Below are 21,755 nucleotides of genomic sequence, written 5' to 3' on the forward strand. Positions count from 1 at the left end.
GTGTGATATCTCAAAATCAAATGTGTATTTTCATAATATAGACAAACTTCTTATACAAAGATAAATCATAAAAAAGACTTACCCATAATCTTCTTTTTAATAGAGACTGTATATTCAATATAATTTCAGTTATACAAACAAATATGCAGATTTATAGATACAATGACACAAAAATAATTGGAAGAGACATTCCAAAATGTTAAAAGTGGTTACCTCAGAGTCATGTAATTATGAATGCCTTGCATTTCTTTCTTTATATTTTTTGAATTCTAAGTTTTCATCTTCAGCAAATTAGAATTAATATATTATTATAAAAATAGATTTAAATACATCTATGCATATGCATATATCCCTTTTTATTGTGGTAAAATATACATTAACACCAAACTTTCTATTTTAAAGTGTACAATTCAGTGGCATCAAGTACATTCACAATGTTGTATACCATCACAACTATCCAGTTCCAGAACTTTTTTATCACCCCAAACAGAAACCCTGTACCCATTAAGCAGTACCTCCCATTCACCCTTTCCCCTCATCTCCTGGAAACCCTAATATGCTACTAATCTCTACAGATTCTCCCATTCTGGATATTTCATATAAATAGAATCACGCAGTATGTGGCCTTTTCTTTTTTGTGTGTGTGTGAATAATTCACTTTTATTTTTTTCATTTTTATTTAATTATTTTTCAAGTACAGTTTTCTATTACTCCCATCCCAGCCCACCCTGTCCCGTGCTCCCCACCTCCCTCCCATTTCCACCCCCCTTAGTTGTTGTTCATGTGTCCTTTATACTTGTTCCTGTGAATCCTTCCCCTTTTTCCCCTGAAATTCCCTCTCCTCTCCCCTCTGGTCACTGTCCCCCTGTTCTCCATTTCAGTGTCTTTGTTTTTATTTTGCTTGCTTGTTTGTTTTGTTGTTTAGCTTCCTGTTAAAGGTGAGATCATACGGTATTTGTACAAAACCCACTTATGATAAAGGCACTCAGCAAAGTGGGAATACAGGGAGCATTCCTCAATATAATAAAGGCCATATATGAGAGACCTACAGCCAACATCATACTCAATGGGCAAAAACTAAAATCTTTTCCACTAAGATCAGGAACAAGACAAGGTTGCCCACTTTCACCACTTCTATTCAATATAGTATTGGAAGTTTTAGCCACAGTGATCAGGCAAGAAAAGGAAATAAAAGGTATCCAAATCAGAAAGGAGGAAACAAAACTGTCACTGTTTGCAGATGACATGATAGTGTACATGGAAAATCCTATAGACTCTACCAAAAAACTGCTCGAACTAATAAATGAACTTGGCAAAACAGCGGAATACAAAGTCAATATCCAGAAATCAAAGGCATTTTTATATACTAACAATGAATCAGCAGAAGCAGAAATCAAGGAAAAAATCCCATTCGATATAGCAAAAACAAAAATAAAATATCTGGGAATAAACCTAACCAAGGAGGTAAAAGACCTGTATGCAGAAAACTACACAACACTGAAAAAAGAAATCAAGGAAGACACAAACAAATGGGAACATATACCGTGTTCATGAATCGGAAGAATTAACATCATCAAAATGACCATACTACCCAAAGCAATTTACAGATTCAATGCAATACCTATTGAAGTACCAATGGCATATTTCACAGACATAGAACAAACACTTCAAAAATTTATATGGAACCATAAATGACCCTGAATAGCAGCTGCACTTTTGAGAAAGAAGAACAAAGTAGGAGGGATCACAATACCTGATATCAAACTGTATTACAAGGCCACTGTGGCCTTTTCTGTCTGGCTTCTTTAACTTGGATCATGTTTTCAAGGTTCATTCACATTGTAGCATGTATTAGTGCTTTATTTCTATTTATGGCTGAATAACATTAAATTGTGTAGATTTACCATATTTTGTTTATCTCTTAATCTGTTCATAGACATAGGGTATTTCTACCCTTTGCCTTTTGTGAATATGGCTGCTATGAACATCCATGTACAAGTTTTTGTTTCAATATCTGTTTTCATTTCTTTTGGGTATATATGTAGGACTTGAATTATACTGATGTATACTTTTAAACAATGCCTTTACAGAATTATTAAGGATGACCCTTATAACATCATTCCACAATAATACTGTTCTATTTTCAATCATAATCACTGGCCATGGTACAGTTTTTTAAACCCCAAATCACATTCTTATACTTTAAAAAGTAACTTTTACCTTACTCTTTGGAAAGAAATTTCCCTTATGCTAAAATTCCTTAAATTATGAGAACTAACTGAAAAGTACAGTCTTTTCCTTTTAGCATAGCCATTATAGCAGTACCTAATTCATTTACAAGTGCTTATATATTTAAAGTACTAATAGAGTTTGTATTTTTTGTTGGTATTTTAACAGGAAAGGATCACTAAATAGACACAACTAGGGCTTAATATTTAAGCTTTAAGGAATGTATTAAATATATTACACCAAGTAGAAGCAATATAGACTCTTTCTGAAATTGAAACCAGACAGGATGAATAACCCTGAATGAGTACACGGTACTGATTCTTAAGTGCTTGACCTCCCACCTTCCTATCACAAAGTTGATACATGCCATGAACATAAAACCCCAATAATATCAAGGTTAGCTTTAGCTGTATGTAGACAGTGCTTGAAGGGGGCTACAGAAGATGATGATGGAATGGACTCTGTGATTACCCAAACCTATTTAAAAACTGTTGGATTCTCCCAGTGTTCCCTCCTGCCAAACACATGAACACACATTTATGTAATATACATTCATTCACATACAGAAACACATATCTGAACTACACTTCCAACTTAGTGGCTACTGTTAAGCATAAAAGTGTTTTTGTAGCTCAGTCATTCCCTAGATATCAGGCTTCCCCCAGCTCTGTTATTACTCCCACCCTCACTATAACATAGCACCTTGAAATTCAGAAAACAGATATAAAATTCTAGCTAGAGAAGAAGGAACAGCCTCAAACAGTAAAATAACCACCCAAACTATATTAGTTAATAGGGGATATGATTTGTGATCATTTAAAAATAAATACTGTGCAATATTTCTATAATATTGGTAGACTTCTATTTAAGAAAAATTCAAATAGGAACAATAAATTTATAGCAAACAACCAATTAAGGATGTTTAATTGTATAAAAGGTTCTACATATTCTAACTTTGCTAGGATCAACAGTATCAACGAGTTTTATTTTTTCCTTTACAAAAAAATCTTCAGATGCTCTCATATTCTGATAATGCTCAAAAAAAACCCTAAAACAAACCCAGAAGGAACTCTTTCACCCTACTGTCTGCAGAATTTTAAAACACCTCTGGCATCCTGGCTGGTGTGGCTCAGTGGTTTGAGCACTGGCCTGCAAACCAAAGCATCACAAGTTGATACCCAGACAGGGCACATCCCTGGGTTGCAGGCCAGGTGGGAGCCTGTGAGAGGCAACCACACACTGATGTTTCTCTCCCTCTGTTTCTCCCTACCTTCCCCTCTCTAAAAATAAATAAATAAAATCTTTAAAAAAATACCTCTGGTATAACAACAATAATTTCTATCATAGAAGTTATTCAAATGAAGACTAAGAACTTATAAAAGTCTTATTTTGTATATGGAAAAACTGAATCGCAATGGAAAAAGTTATCTAAAGTCTCACTAGGAGTCAGGACAATACTAAAAATAAAACTCAAATCCAATTAACTATCAAGACAGTTATTGGTCCACAAGGCAAAATGTTTCAGTTATCGTGGAGGATAGGCATTCTAAAAGGCAGTAGAATTAAAACATGTTATATCATAATGATACAATTATGCCACTTATGAGTGTGCGTGCAAGAGAATGCTATGTATATCACTGAACTCCCTGAGTTTTGTTCTTACAGATTATTTATTATTACTTTTATTCACTTATTTTTTTGTGCTTTGTGTATACTCCCTTTTTCTGCTATTAGACTATAAGATGGTTTATGGTGGGAACCAAATCTTAGTACTTTTATACACGTAGCATAGTGCCTTAAAAACAATAGGCATTCAATGTGAGCATGTCTGTATGTAAAGATTCATAGACATGTATTTGATTATCTCCTCCTAACCACCAAAGAAAGTTATTGTGAGAATCTTTGAACTTCCTTTAAAAAAATCTAACCCCACATATTAAAGAATAAAAATATGATCAATATAGACTACTCCAATAATGGCAATGCACAGAGATACCCAAGACATAACCTTAAAGGTGTCCAAGAATTAATTAGCATAATTTAACTCTAATTAACTAACACCCTATCATTATCTACAAGTTGGTGTATTTCCTCAGGTGGTATGTTATCCTAACTCTTTTGCTCCTTGACTTTTAGATGTATCTTCTGACCATCTAACTGCTTGGTAGCAGTTACACCAAAGGGCATCAGGAATATAAGTAAGAGGAGCAATAAATTCTAATCAGTCTTCTTTATTACTTATTAACAGCTTTTATGAGGCTCTCTGAGCAGTAATAAGACAAAAATGAAGAATAGTTTCAGTTTGGGATTAAAACAACACATGGAACTTTGCCTTAAAAACCAAAAACCAAAAAACAAACAAAAAAATAGCTGCTAATCGAAAGGTCCCTGTTTCTATTCCCAGTCAGGGCACATGCCTGGACTGTGGGCCAGATCCCCAGTAGGGGGCATGCAAGAAGCAATGGACTGCACATCTATCCCTCTTTCTCCCTCCCTTCCCCTCTCTCTAAAACTAAATAAATAATAAAATCTTTTTTAAAAACCTCCTTCATATCTCATTGATCAGCTCTGAGGTTTATTTATCTATGTTACTCTCTATCTTCACTATAGTAGAGAATGGGCTGAAAGAGTTATTTTCTGGGCCTAATTTTAAACAATTACTCACAAGTTACTTTCCCTTCTCTTTAAAAGTTTTCTATAGTCTTACCTCCCAGTCCAAATAATCACAGACATCTTCAAAGTTAGTGAGCAGAGACACTGAGCAGAAGAGCCGTGGCAATTCATCCCTTGTCATTGGGGGAAAACGGCTATCTTTAAGGGCACTGTTGAAAACAAAGCAAATATTAAAGCAATCACTAGATATGAGTTCCTAATTTCAAATGCAGACAATCATTTGAAAAAGAGATTAAAAATATCAGTAAGGTGCCAAAGGTGCCAATAATCTTCAAATGTATCAAAGGCCCCATAATCTTCAAATGTGTCAAAAGCCCCAAAGATTTTACTTATCATCTTTTAATTCAAGAGACTGTATTTACTAGTCAATCTTGTGACCAATTCAATTATAAAGAATGAATGATCAATCATATTTCCTCTACGGTCATTTCCTAGTGTACTTTCCTGTTACTCATAGAATCTGAAAATGTTTTATTTTACTTTTGAGGAGAATAAAAACCATACTAGTGGAAACTTATGGGAAGACTGCTGGATCTAGTGCTGGTGGAAGAAAAATATATATATATATATATATTTCACATTATTTAAAAAAGTTCATACTAGGATGGCCAGTTACCATAGAATAGCATTCAGAGTTCAAAAAAAAAAATCAAACTTCCATTTTCTTCAAGCAAAAAAGGAAATCAAAGAAAATGAAAGAAATCATGTAAATTATAGGCTAAAAATACAAGGATTTGAGATCCTCTATAAAGGATAGTACAAGCCCTGGCTGGTGTGGCTCAGTGGATTGAGCACTGGCCTGCGAACCAAAGGGTCACTGGTTCAATTCCCAGTCAAGGCCAATGCCTGGGCTGTGGACCAGGTTCCTGGTAGGGGGTGTATAAGAGGCAACTTGTTTCTTGTTTCTCTTATACACCGATATTTCTTTCCCTCTCTTTCTCCCTCCCCTCCTCCCTTACCATCTCTCTAAAAATAAATAAATAAAATCTAAAAAAATAAAGTAGCTCATTAAAAAAGAATAATTCAAGATATGACTCAATGTGGGACTAAAGGCAATAAGACAAAGCTAAGAAAAACAGTATGATTAGGAAACCATTAATCACATCAATGGATTTCTGAGTACAGCAACTTTGACTGGATCCTGTAATCAAAGGCAGTATACCACAATGTCAAAGTCTAGAAAAACCCAACTGTAAAGGACAAAAATGTAAGATCATAAATCTTCCTGCAACAATAGGAAAATAGACAGACACAAATACGTACACAGGTACTGTGGGTTCCTTGTACTTTTAAAATAAACCACTTCTTCATCAAGAAAAGCAAACACACTTCTGATTGTACACTATATTAGTGGCACTGCTGGCATTTGCACCATTGATCCTCAAACATGTTGTATAGATCCTGTATAGCAGCTAGACTTAGACATGTTGCCACAGATTAATCCTTAGAGGTTACAAATTTAGAGCCTACAGACTGTTTGAGGTCATAAGAAAAAGTTCCGTCACCTTTCAAAATAATATAATTCCTTATTCAGTGGCTCCCTCATTGTTGGATTTTTTTTTTCATTTTCCATTCTAAAATTCACCCACTGTATTATATGAATATATACCTAAGTTTGTATTTTGGATGCATTTTGGTGGTTATTCTATCCTGCTATGCAAAGGAAAATGCTCATAGAAAGATACAGAGTGTTCTATATACAGTATAAATGATTTTTCCCAATCAAAGAAGGAGGCAAGATTAACCAAGCAAATCAGGAAATCTGTGATAATTCATAATCTGAGAATAGCATTTCAGTATTTTATAATTTAACGACATAAATTTCCTACAGTCTTTTTATTTCTTATTGGCAAATAAAGTTTTTAGTCAAGTTCAAGGAGTTCATCGTCACCAAACCCTTATTATATGAAATGTCAAAGGGACTTATCTAAGAAAAATAAGATAAAAAACATGTACAGTAAAATGACAGCAAACCCACAATTATTAACAACCACACTTAAAACAAAAAGAAAAACAAACTAAGCAAACAACTACAACAGGAACAGAATCACAGAAATGGAGATCACATAGAGGATTATCAATAGGGGAGTGGGAGGAGGAGAGAGCGGGAGAAGGTACAAAGAATAAGTAGCATGGATGGTAGGTAGAAAATAGACAGGGAAGGGCAAGAATAGTATGGGAAATGTAGAAGCTAAAGAATTTGTGACACATGGACATGAACTAAAGGGGGGAATATGGAGGAAAGGGGGTGCGCAGGGTAGAGATGAATGAAGAGGGAAAATGGGACAACTGTAATGGCATAATCAATAAAATGTATTGTTGAAAAAAGTATTTTTAAGTTCTCATTTACAGCCAAGATAAAGACATCTGTCTGTGTATAAACTCCACCTTTCCCACCAATACATACTACGCATACTGGAGGGAAGTTCTAAAACACAGACCAGACGAATCTCATTCATAAAAATCAAAAGGTCAATCACATTTCCAGTTTTCCTGCTAAAAAGAAGAAAAGCCTCACACATTAGAATATTATAAAGTGTAATTTTGGCAGTTATGGATTTTTTTATTGTGGTAAAATATAGTAACATAAAATTGACCATTTTAACCATTTTTAAGTGTACAGTGCTGTGAGATTAAGTACATTCACACTGTTGTGCAACAATCAGCACCATCTACCTCCAGAACAGTTTTTCATCTTGCCGAAATGAAACAAAATACCTATTAAATACTAACTACCTATTACTCCTTCCTCTTAGTCCATGGCCAAAATTTAATTTAAATACACTTTTATAATTTCAGGTAATTATAACATTTTAAGTATATAACAGCTTTATTTGGATATACATGGTCTGTCCTGAAAAAAGTCCAGCCATTCTTAATATAACTAGAAGGGTTTGCATGACAAGAATGTAACCTGGCAGCCAAGGAGAGCAGAATGCACATGTGTGAACAATGATGACTTCACTGTACTAGTCAGTGTGTGGGTGGGTACACACTGATGAGTGAGCATGTACTGTGTGGCTGTAACATTCAAAATGTCTGAGTGAATAAAGCAATGAATCTACATCAAATTTTGCATTAAGCTTGAACATTCCTCCACGGAAACTATTTGGATGATTCAGAGGGCCACAGCTCTGGGCAACTGGTGACTGCCAGCTTCATCACAACAACATGCCTGCTCATGCATCACATCTTGTGCAGAGATTTTTGGCAAAACATCAAATGACCCAGGTGACTCAGCTCCCCTACAGCCCGGATTTGGCACCCTGTGACTTCTGTCCTTTCCTAAAACTAAAATCACCTTTGAAAGGGAAGAGATTTCAGACCACCAATGACATTCAGGAAAATACAAGAGGGCGACTGATGGTGATTAGGAGAACTGTGTGAGGTCCCAAGGTGCCTACTATGAAGGGGACTGAGGCATCACTGTCCCAGGTACAATGTTTCTTGTATCTTCTTGAACACATGTCTCTTTTTTTCATATTACGTGGCTAGACTATCTTCTACATAGCCCTCGTAATTCACATATCCTAAAATTCATACCCTGTAAGTATATAATTCAATAGTTGTAGTATTGGGGTGGCCAAAAAGTTCATTTACTTTTTTTCTGTAAAATAAAAGACACATTTTTTATTTTCACCAGTAACTATTGGTTTTGATATTTTGAGTATGTTGACTATATCCCACATTATATAACATTGATTGTTCTCCATTAATGTCTCAATTTTATCGCTATCAACATCAACTGATCTCCCTGACTGTGGAACATCATACAGTGAGAAATCTCCAGCACAAAATTTTACAAACCATTTTTGACATGTTGTATTAATCACAGCACCTTCTCCATACACTGCACAAATCTTTTTGTGTTTCAGTTGTGTTTTTATGTTTCTTGAAATAATAAAGCATAATATGCTGAAAATGTTGCACATATTCTTCCATCTTCAATATTAAAATACCTACACAAAAAATTCACCAATTTTGATAATTTTTAATGCATGCTGATATGACAGCTGTCACAATAAAAATCTAACAAAATTGCTTCAAATGAAGTTAAAAACAACCAAGTGCTACCACAGCCATCTTATGGAAAAAAAAAAAAAAGTGAACTTTTTGACCAATCCAATATATTCACAGATTTGTACAATTGTCACCATTATCCAATATTATTTTTATCACACTCAAAAGAAAGCCCACACCCATTAGCAGTCACTCTATATTTTTCACTTTCCACCCACTCTTATAAACCAATAACCTACTTTCTATTTCTATAGAATGTGCCTATTCTGGACATTTCATATAAGCAGGATCATATACCACGCAGCCTTCGGTACCTGAATTCCTTCACAGAGGATAATGTTGTTGAGGTTTCATTCATGCTATAGCACACATAGTACTTCATCATTTGTATTGCCTAATAATATTTAATTATCTGGATACATCACATTTTGTTGTCCATTTTACCTGCTGATGGACATTTGGCTTGTTTCCAGTTTTTGGCTATTATGAATAAGACTGCTATGAACACTCATTTTTTAGTTTTTGTGTGGACATATGTTTTCATTTCTCTTGGTCAGATACCTAGGAGTGGATTTGTTGGGTCATATGATAATTCTATGTTTAACTTTTTGGTTAAACATAATTCTATGTTTAACAGCCACCAAACTGTTTCCCACAGCAACTGTACCACTGCATGTTCTTACCAGCAATGTATGAAGGTTTTTTCCAATGCTCCATATCCTTGCCAACACTTGTTGTAGTGCTAGGCCTACTTCAATGAGGAATATTTTGTATCTAGCTCCAGCTTTTACATTAAAATAATACACATGCTGACACTGCCATACTATTAATTTATCTATAATCTGAGGCAAGTTATCATTTTGTTTTCTGTATTTTGTAGCAAAACAATGAACTTGAGTTCAGTGCATTTCAAACTCAAATTAAGGAAATTTAAAAAAATGTAACTGAGGATTAGGCTAGCAAGCTTTCCTTGTTATTCAATCATTCTGGGCTTAAAAAAATTAATGTTCAGAAGGAGTAGGTGGGAGGGAGAATGCTACAATACTAATAATAAGAGAAACTGACAATCATGACTTGCCATACAAAGACTCAAAAACTTCAACATTCTGAAATAGTGAAGGTGTATTACTCATGATGGAAACAGTCTGATTTTACAAAAACACTCAAACAAGATTTTTAATTTGCTTATTTTTCAGCAACTCTAACTTTTCATTAAATTCATGAACACAGAAAAATTTCAAACAGAAGGAAGCCCTCAATATCTCCAAATGCAAATTCCTAGGGAAATGAACTAAGCTCACAATGAAAGCCTAGCAAGGATTTAAAAGATTATTTAAAAAGGTGAAAAATGCAAATGGAGACTGACATTGGATCTACTAGATCTGTGTGGATAGCTAATAAACAAGAAGATTCAGCTTCCTTCAGCTCTACTCTCTTTTGTATAAAGAACATGCAGTATAGAAGCAAAGCCTTATGCAGTCCAGAGTTGGGTTGTGACATATTCAAGGTGACCCAGCTAGTCAGTAACACAGGTGGGAATGTAACCCAGATTCTTGACTCAAGTCTAAATTCTTTCTACTATCTATACTTTAGTTGCCACCTTTGAATGATTATTTTCTTAATTTTAAAATTAAATGCTTGCCTTACTTGGCAGTTCTGATGTAATACTTTCAATAGCTCTCTCTAAAGAAGGCAAATCATAATTTAACAGCATTCATTAGTAGACAGGGGGTAAATAAATAGAGCTAGACTTCCTGTCTACTGGAAATCTGCAGGAGAAAAAGGGATTTTAAAATATTAATACTGCTGATGGAAAACATTTTATACCAAAGTAGTATCGGCCAATTTAAATTCTAGGTAGCCTAAGAAACACAAACAATGAGATCCTGTAGCAAATTCATATCAAATTCTCTTTCCTATTGGGAGTCCATTTTCTAATGTTTGAATAGTGCTATGGGAAAAAACTCCACTTATGTACAAAACCCAGCTGGCTGCTTCATCACCCATATGATGGATGAGTAGGCTTAAACAACAATTTAATTCACATACCAAATTCAAATATAGTCAATTCAAATTGGCACCTTCCCAAGGATATATTTCTCCTAATTGAGAAGAAGCATTAACATTTGTTAAAGTTAATATCTAATGTTAAATAGCACTTTAATGAAATGAACATTTTTTTAAAGTAATTAAAAATTTAGCTATCAAAGAATCAAAGTGTTTGTGACAGTGCCTGGAAACTGTAAGAAAAATAAACAGCAGAAAAGAGAAAAAACCTTAGATATTACAAGGCTCATCATAAACAATATAGCATGCAGTAGAAATGATGTAAGTGAATCTAGCTAGGTAGCCAGCCATTCACTCACTCACTCACTCACTCACTCACTCACTCACTCCTTCACTTTCTAATACATTGACAATTTTGATCAGTTAACCAGTGGAAAGTTACCGTACTGAGAAGAGCTTTATAGTACAAGCAATCATTTTTTCAGGAGGAGGAAATGATTAAAACCAAAATTAAAAATCCTCATTTGGATAGGTGAAGAAAAGCAAATCAATCATACATTAGTCTAAAGTAAAAAACAGATTTTTCATGAGTGGTTTCAATCATCTAGAAGTTCTGTTACTCTTCATCAGAGCTTCTGGAACAGTATGCACATGTGGCATGTGTGGACTCCAGAAACTTAAGAGTATTAGAATTATTCATAACCTTTCTTTCACATTAAGTAGCAATTTTAGCTTCCCTATTACTAAAGAAAATAACAGACATAAAACACAATGTAAAAGAGTGACTATTCACCAAATTTAAGGGTAGAGAGAAATGACAAAAACATAATAATAGTAAAAGAAGGGATGAAGGAATCTTATTTTGGTGAGGGCTGTGACTGAAAAGGAAATTTTCCATCATTAAGCTATGATATATGTAAACTGTTACCAAATTGGGAGATTTTTTCCTTTAGAGTAATAAATACAACCTATTTGCTGTTCAGTGAACATTAATGGTTATTAATTTAAATATATAGATTTTTAATGTGATATGATGGGTGATTAATGAGGAATGGAGGAAAGAACTAAGGGAAGAGAAAGCATAAGAGAGAGAAAGAAAAAGAAGATATATATTCATATATACATATATACATAAATGAATGAAGAAATAAAGATGGAGAGGAAGAGGAAACAAGAAGAAAAGGAAGCAGAAAGAAAGTAAATAAATAGACATGCAAAAGGGACAGAGAGAAAGCAAGGAAGGAGGAGTAGAAGGGTAAGGAAAGGGAGGTAAAGTGTGACGGGTTCTGTAGGTTTCCATATATACTACTTGGCTCCTATCTTACAGGATTCACTTAGGCTTTAGAGTGTTTATTGCTACTGATTAGCTTAAAGTTCTTGCACGGCTCTAATTTAGAATTCCTAAAAACCTCTACTCTCTGAGGTAGGTACAGGTGCCCGCTAGGAAGGAAAAGTACTCTCTGGGCTGCGTGCTGTGATGATGACCAAAGGTATATTGTCAAGAATTTGCCTCCCAGGCACCAGTTCCTCACCTCTAATTTAGGAGACTAGGTTGTGAATTTGACTCAGTGGAGCAAAACTAAAACTGGAGGGAAAAAATATATAGAAAAACAGATGGCTAAATGTTTGGTTTATACAGCAGGTATTCCTCATTTTCCTCCATGTAATGTCCACATAACGCTCTCCCTGAAGATATTCTAGATTTACTCTATCCTGTTTTTAAAAATAAATTATGAGAAAGTGCCTTGTTTTAATTATTTTTTGATAGAAATTTTTTAAAACATATTCTACCCAAGTATAATGAACATAATTTAATTTTCTCTTTGTGACTCAGGCTCATCTTTAAGACTTAATATGACTTTGGGTCATTCATTACTATACAATCAATATTAGAACAGTGATCTCAATGGTCTTGGCAAAAAACAAACAACAACAAAAAATCACATGGGTCTGGAAAGGAGATTACAATATGACCACCAACAATTTTCATCTTGGGAAATTTGAAAACGTGAGGTCATTTCTGCTTTTAAGAGAATGTAACACAAAGTAACCTGACACAGACTGTCAAAGTTTCCAAGAATGAGAATTCTTCTGTTATTTGAGTTAGGACACTATAAACTGAACTCTCTCTCAAGTCAGACTGAACGTAAATTTTATTAACTTCTCCTGGAATTTAGAAACCTCTACAACCCCGACCAAGTATCATTTTCCCAGGATCATTAAAAGCATGTCTCCAAGGTATGACAACAGTTCCCTGTGACTTACTGCTCCAGCCCCTAAAATGTAAAAATGAAGCCATAATTAATACATGAGCACTATTTCACGGTCCCATAGAACATACAATATAGCACAGTAGAATGGCCAAGAATTTAGATTCTGGAATCAGACATACCTCCATTTGGATCTTGGCTGTGTGACATCTAGATAAGTCTCTTAACCTGTGTGACCCTCCATTACCTCATCTATAAAGTGGAAATAATAATAGTACCTACCTCTCAGAGGTACTATAACAAATAAAATAATAACACCTGTGTAAGTGTCTTGCATACACTAGGTGCTTAATAAGCAGTGGCTGTAAAAGCACTTTGATCATCAGCACATTTGTTAAGTTGATGCCCACAGGGCTGGCCCATGTCATGGCTCTGCTAAAAGGAAGGAAACCACAGAACTAAGATTGACCTTTCAAGCTTGATATGGGAGATCTCAATAAGTTATCTTTTGTAGGAATTAAATGTGGGCATCCCTGGGTATATACTGGCTACCTTTTAGGGTTCTGGATTTTTCTGAGAAGGCTTTGTTTTCTTTAATTTTCAAAATATTTCTTAAGCACCTGCACTATATCTTTTGTTATGTGAAGAGTCATTGAGTACATAAGAATAGTAGATTACAAAATAATATATGGATATATTGGGTTGGGCAAAAAGTTTTTCCCTAAGATGACTCTAGTAGTGTTGTCTTTAACTTCATTTGAAACAATTGTGTTAGATTGTATTGTGACAGCTGTCATATCAGTGTACATTTTTAAAAACTTATCAAAATCAGTAAATTTTTGTGTAGCCATTTTAATATTGAAGATGAAAGAAAATATACAACTTTTTTGGCATAGTGTACTTTATTATTTCAAGAAAGGTAAAAATTCAACTGACATGCAAAAACAATCTGTGCAGTGTATGCAGAAGGTACTGGCACTGGTTGGATGTGTTAAAAGTAGTTTGTGAAGTTTCTTGGTACTACTGACATTTTGGCCAAATAAATCTTTGCTGTGGGGCTGTCTTATGTATTGCAAGATGTTTAGCAGCACCCCTGGCCTCTGCCCACTAGAAGCCAATATCAGAAGATAGCCAATATAATCAAAATACCCAAATAAATTAAATTATTGGTGAAAATAAAAAATGTATCTTTTACTTTACAGAAGAAAAATACAGTTTTTGGCCAACCCAATATAAAACACCTATTAAAATCACATATGATAGGAATGCTGAGAAGAGTGGTCAGACAAGGTTAACTTCTGGAAGGATCTGTTTTATACTCGCTGCTATTAGTTTGCTAGTTACCAAGTGACACAGAATGGCAGGAAAATTTACAGAAATTAAATGTATTCACATTTTTTTTCTCTAGTAACAAATCTACTACATCAAGTAAGGTGCTTCTTTATAAAGAAGTTCCATCATCTCACAGGGATGCATTCATATATTGCTTTGTTATGTTTTCTTAGTTTTTGTAAGCTAGATTTTTAAAAATCTCCAGGGCAGAAACTGTTTTTTACTTACACACAAGAAATGTTTACACAGAAATGTAATGCATTGTCATGAATTACGTATGTTTGACTTCTCTTCAATGGATTAAGAGATATTATTCTATATCCCACTGGTTATGCTACAGCAACATCTTTAGCAAAACAAGACCAAACTCTATAGGCAGCAGAGAATGAGAGGCGAGAAGGTCTAAGCTTTCCTTATTTAAACCGGTGGTCTCCAAATTGTTTATATTCAGCATTCTTAGCAAATTTGAGCACATATCTCCAATATATATATTTATTTATAAAGTATATGCATATACTACTGTCAGTAGTTAATATAACCAAAGCAAAATATATATGTAGTTAGATTAAACTTTGTTCTTAAAGGCAGCAGGTATAAATATATACTTCAAATAACATCCTTGATAATTTCTCTTAGGGGTTGATATCTTGTCAGATCTGGTTAGATTACTTTAGTTTTTACTTTATACCTTGGCCAACCAGGTTATGATCTAACTTAGAAGTGCCAGCTAGACAAGTAATTCTACTCCTCCTGTGGTATTTTTGGCTCTAGCTGCTTCACTCATAGGTGAGAGCTGTAAACACCAGTACACCTGTTGGGAGACAAAACCCACAAACAAAGGAACCACCAATAGACAACAAGAGAAGAATGTGAAGGAGGGAGTGGAAGCTACACTAACATCCACCCAGGACTGATCTGGAAATACAACTAAATGGAGAAATTACCCAAAACAAACAACTGAACAATAGTGAGAGAGAAGCCTCAAAATATGATACAGACAGAAGAACCAGCTTCAACACAACCTGTCCACACCTGCAGAACAGAATACAAGACGTAGTGGACAGAGTGATCCTCAGTTAACCAGCTGGAGGGAAGGTCCCACCAAAGAAATACCCAACAACAATCAAACCCTAAGACATGCAGAGAGCCAACATAAACAACAGCCCAAGATCAGCAACCTCAGAACACAAAGGAGACTGCAGCACTAAATCTCACAGGTCTTCTACTATAGGAGTTCATACCATAAACCCAGGGAGTCAGAAAAGACAAATTTAAGAAGCAGAGACTATCAAGAAGAGTCCCACAAACAATGGGAAGACAAACAAACAATCCCCAAATGAAAAAAGGAAGCCTCAGAAAGAATGTTAATTGAAACAGAGGCAACTCAACTATCAGATATTGAGTTCAAAGCAATGGTTATCAGGAAGCTAAATGAACTCACAATGAACTACTAGAAATTACAGGGAAAATACAATTAACTCACTACAAATTAATCAACAATGAAAAGGAAATAGAAACTATCAACAAGGGTCAAGAGGTAATGAAGAATACAATTTCTGAACTGAAGAACACAGTAGGAGGAATCAAAAGCAGGCTAGATGAAGCAGAAGACTGGATCAGTGAGCTGGAGGGCAAGGTAGAACAAAACACCCAGAAAGAGCAAGAAAAGGAAAAAAGACTCAGAAAGAACAAATGAAGAGGTGTTAAGGGAGCTTCATGACAACATGAAACATAATAATATCCGTATAATAGAAATACCAGAAGGAGAAGAAGGGATAGAAAACCAGTTTCACAAAGTAATGATGGAAAACTTCCCTGATTTGATGACAGAAGTCACACAAATCCAGGAAACACAGAGTCCCAATCAAGAGGAACCCAAAGAGGCCTGCTTCAACACACATAATTAAAGTGGCAAAATTCCAAGACAAAGAGAGAATCTTAAAGGCAGCAAGGGAGAAACAGGAAGTAACATACAAGGAACCCCAATAAGACTAGCAGCTTACTTCTCAATGGAAAAACTCCAAGCCAGATGAGAATAGCAAGAAATATTCCAAGTAATGAAACCTAGAGGCCTGCAACCAAGACTACTTTACCCAGCAAGGTTCTCAATCAAGATAGAAGGCCAAATAAGGAGCTTCCCAGAAAAAAGAAGCCTCAAAGAATATACCTCCTCCAAACCAGGAGATGCTAAAGGGTCTGCTTTAAGAACAGAAAGAAGGATACTGAGAGAGAGGGTAACACAGGTACAAAAAAATGGCAAAAAATAAGTACTGATCACTAATAACCTTAAATGTAAACAGATTAATGCTTCAATCAAAAGACAGAGTAGTTGAATGGATAAGAAATCAGGCCCCACACATATGCTGCCTACATGAGACCCACCTCAGAACAAAAGACCTTCACAGACTGAAAGTGGAAACAAATATTCCCAGCAAATGGACAGGGAAAAAAAGCCAGGGTAGCAATACTCGTATCAGACAAAATACACTTTAAAAAAGAGCCATACAAAGAGACCCAGAAGGTCACTTCATAATACTCATGGGAAGAATCCAACAAAAAGACATAAACATTGTAAATATATATGCACCTAACATAGGAGTACCCAAATACATAAAAAAAAATCTTGGAGAACTTCAAGAAAGATATTGACAGCAAGACAATTATGGTAGGGGATTTTAACATGCCACTGTCAAAAATGGACAGATCTCCCAAACAAAATATCAACAAAGATATTGTGGCATTGAACAATACCCTAGATGAAATGGACTTAACTGCCCTGGCTGGTGTAGCTCAGTGGATTGAGCGTGGGCCTGCGAACCAGACAGTCGTGGTTCGATTCCCAGTCAGGGCACATGCCTGGGTTGCAGGCTGGTTCCCTGCAGGCCAGTTCCCAGCAGGGGATGCATGAAAGGCAACCGTACATTGATGTTTCTCTCCCTCTCTCTGTCCCTTCCCCTCTAAAGATAAATAAATAAAATAAAAAATAAAATTAAAAAAAATTAAAAAAAAAAAAAAAGAAATGGACTTAACTGATATATATATAGAACCTTTTATCCCAAAGAAGCAAAATATACATTCTTTTCAAATGTACATGGAACATTTTCAAAGATACACCACGTGATAGGACACAAAACAAGCCTCAACAGATTCAAGAAAATTGAAATCATACCAAGCATTTTCTCCAACCACAAGAGACTGAAACTAGAAACCAACCTCAAGGAAAAAAACCCAAAACACTCAAACTCATGGAGATTGAGTAGCATCCTATTAAACACTAAATGGGTCAAGAATGAAACTTGGGAAGAAATAAAAAAGTTTCTGGAAACAAATGAAAATAAACTCAAAACAACCCAAAACTAATGAGACATAGCAAAGGCAGTCTTGACAGGGAAGTGCATAACTATACAGGCCTACTTAAAAAAAGATAAAAACATTTCAAATAAATAATCTAACCCTACACCTACGGGAACTGGAGGAACAAAAACAAAGACAGCCCAGAGTTAAGTAGAAGGAAGGAAATAACCAAGATCACAGCAGAATTCAACAACATAGAGACTACAAGCACAATTCTAAGGATCAATAAATCTAGGAACTGATTCTTTGAAAAGATAAACAAAATAGACAACCCTTTAAGCAGGCTCATCAAGAAAAAAAGAGGACTCAAACACAATCAGAAGTGAAAGAGGAGAGATTACAACTGACACCACAGAAATACAAAGGATTGTAAGAAATTACTATGAAGAACTGTATGCCAAGAAATTTGAAAACCTAGGTGAAATGGACAAATTTCTAGAAAAATATAACCTGCCAAAACTCAATGAAGAAAAAGCAGAAAGCCTAAACAGACCAATAACAGTGACAAAATTGAAGCAGTAATCAAAAAACTCCTGACACACAAAAGCCCTGGACCAGATGGTTTCACAGAATTCTACAAAGCATTTAAAGAAGAGCTAACCCCTATCCTTCACAGACTATTCCAAAAAATTCAAGATGGAAGATTCTCAAACTTTTTTATGAAGCCAGCATCATCCTAATCCCCGAACCAGATAAAGACAACAAAAAAAAGGAAACATTGGGCCAATATTGCTGATAAACACACACTAAAATCCTCAAGAAAATATTCACAAACTGCATACAGCAATATGTTAAAAAGATCATACACCATGATCAAGTGGCATTCATCCCAGGGATATGAGGATGGTATAATATTCCCAAATCAATAAATATAATACATCACAGAAAGAAAATGAAAGAGAAAAAATCACCAGATCATATGAATATATGTGGAAAAAGCATTTGATAAGTTATAGCACCGATTTATGGTGAAAACACTTGGCAAAATGGGAATAGAGGGAGCATTCCTCAACATAATAATGGCCATATAGGAAAGACCTACAGCCAACATCAATATTGTGCAAAAACGTAGAGCTTTTCCACTAAGATCAGGAACAAGACAAGCTTGCTGCTTTCGCCATTCTATCTGATACAGTATTGGAAGTCCTAGCCACACAAATCAGACAAGAAAAAGAAATAAAAGGCATCCAAATGGGAAAGGAGGAAGCAAAACTATCATTATTTGCAGACAACATGATAGTGTACATAGAAAAACATATAGACTCCACCAAAACACTGCTTGACCTAATAAGTGAATTTGGCAAAACAGCGGAATACAAAGTCAATGTTCAGAAATCAAAGACATTTTTGTACACCAATAATGAAATATCAGAAACAGAAATCAGGAAAAAATCCCATTTGATATAGCAACAAGAAAAAAAAGTACCTAGGAATAAACTTAACCAAGGAGGTAAAAGACCTGTATGCAGAAAACTACACAGCCCTGAAGAACGAAATCAAGGAAGACACAAACAAATGGAAACATATACCTTGTTCATGGATTGGAAGAATTAACATCATCAAAATGTCCATACTACCCAAAGCAATTTACATATTCAATGCAATCCCTATTAAAGTACTAATGACATATTTCGCAAATATAGAACAAACATTTCAGAAATTTATATGGAACCATAAATGACCCCGAATAGCTGCAGCAATTTGAGAAAGAAGAATAAAGTAGGAGGGATCACAATACCTGATATCAAACTGTATTACAAAGCCACTATAATCAAAACTGCCTGCTACTGGTATAAGAACAGATACATAGACCAATGGAACAGAACAGAGTGTCCAGAAATACACTCAAGTGTCTATGGTCAATTAATATTTGACAAAGGGGACAGAAGCATATAATGGAGTAAAAATAGCTTCTTTAAACAAATGGTGTTGGGAGATCTGGACAGCTACATAAAAAAAATGAAACTCAATCACTAAATTAAACCATACACAAAAATAAATTCAAGGTGGATAAAAAACTTAAATATAAGTTGTGACACCATAAAAGTCCTAGAGAAAAACATCAGCAGGAAAATCTCAGACATTCCAGGCAGCAATATCTTCACTGATATGTCCCCTAAAGCAAGGGACATAAGGGAAACAATAAACAAATGAGACCTTATCAAATTAACAAGCTTCTGTATGGATAAAGAAAACTGCATAAAAATGAAAAGAGAACAAACTATATGGGAAAACATATTTGCCAATGATACCTCAGACAGGGTTTGATCCCCAAAATATATAAAGAACTCACACAACTCCACTCTAGGAAGACAAATAACCCAATTAAAAAATGAGCAAAAGACTTGAGTAGACACTTCTCCAAGGTGGACATGCCCAGGTCCCAGAAACATATGAAAAGATGCTCAGCATCACTAGCCATCAGAGAGATGCAAGTTAAAACCACAATGAGATACCACTTCACGATGGTCAGAATGACCATGATAAATCAACAAACAACAAGTGTTGGAGAGGATGTGGAGAAAAGGTTAACCCTAGCGCAGTGTTGGTGGGAATGCAGACTGGTGCAGCCACTGTGGAAAACAGTATGGAATTTCCTCTGAAAACTAAAAATGGAAGTGCTTTTGACCCAGCAATTCCAGTGCTGGGGTTATATTCTAACTACCCAGAGACACCAATCCAAAAGAACCTATACACCCCAATGTTCACAGCAGCACAATTTACAATAGTCAAGTGTTGGAAGCAACTTAGATGCCTATCAGTAAATGAGTGGATACATTTACTATGATGCACTTACACAATGGAATACTATGCAGTGGAGAGAAAGGTGCTCCTATCCTTTTCAACAGCATGGATGAAAATGGAGAGCATTATGCTAAGTGAAGTAAGCCAGGCAGTGAGGGAGAAATACCATATGATTTCACCTTTAAGTGGAACATAATCAAGAAAAGAAAAAAGCAAGCAAAATATAACCGGAGACATTGAAATTAAGAAGCATCTGACAGTAACCAGAGGGGAGGAGGGACAGGATGATGGGGGGAAGGGTTTTCAGGAACAATTAGAAAGGACACATGGACAAAACCAATGGGGTGTGGAAGCAAGGGAGGGAGGTGGATTTGGCTGGGGTGCTGGAGAGTGGTGGGATGAAAATGCAGAAAACTGTATTTGAACAACAATAAAATAATTTTTAAAAAAGGAAGTGCCAGCTAGTGTTACCATTTTCTCATCCTTGCTTTAGGCTTGTATTATTATTTTTATCATTAATCCATTGTTCCCTTGCTAGAATCTTCTTAAGCCATTTGTCTATCCTTCATGGGTTATTTTATCTAGCTTTAGCCAACGTACCTGTAATAGTCAAGTGGCTTAAGAAGATTCCTGCAAAGAAACCAGTTTTGAAGATAAGAACCATGAATCTACTTAACCAGGCACATGCAAACTGAAATGCTATGATGCAATATGCTGCAAGTGAATGGAGTGTGCCACTATCAACTCCCAACAAATAAGGAATCTCATCCTTTCCTTAGTGGTATGTGACAGTGTCCCTCTGATGTCGACCAAATGAGAGCACCAGGGCTAATCCATATATTAAACAATAGTGGGCTATAAGAATATTCTTGTATTTCAGATTTAAAGATCATGAGTAAAATTTTTAATCTTTTCTTGTCACCCCATAATGGGTCATCTGGGTATATTCCTCTTTGGAAGTCTCCAAATCTACAGCTCTTAAATTCTAGGAGAGTGGTTCTAATATACTTAAGACGTGACACTGTGTGTAAAAGCAGCTTTAAATATAACAGCCAGTATCTGTTGAGCACCTACTCTGAGTCAAGTGCTATACATGCATTCTCTTGTTAAGTCTTCAAAAACAATCCCATTTTGTAGACAAGACTGAGTTTGAGTGAGTTCAGTGAGATTAAGCAAATTGACAAA

At 35.3% G+C, this 21,755-nt stretch overlaps 1 protein-coding gene across 2 annotated transcripts in view; it reads right to left on the bottom strand.

Annotated features, from left to right (window-relative positions):
- AMMECR1 (AMMECR nuclear protein 1) overlaps window positions 1-21,755 on the bottom strand; it is a 157,951-nt gene that overhangs the window by 24,441 nt on the left and 111,755 nt on the right. For both annotated transcript variants that reach the window (XM_037159921.2, XM_037159922.2), the window contains one exon: window positions 4,937-5,051. In XM_037159921.2, the coding sequence (XP_037015816.1) occupies window positions 4,937-5,051 (115 nt within the window). The remainder of the gene's footprint in view (window positions 1-4,936; window positions 5,052-21,755) is intronic.

This window comes from Artibeus jamaicensis, unplaced genomic scaffold (genome assembly GCF_021234435.1).
Source record: "Artibeus jamaicensis isolate MK-2021 breed Jamaican fruit bat unplaced genomic scaffold, CSHL_Jam_final scaffold_461, whole genome shotgun sequence".
NCBI lineage: Eukaryota > Metazoa > Chordata > Mammalia > Chiroptera > Phyllostomidae > Artibeus > Artibeus jamaicensis.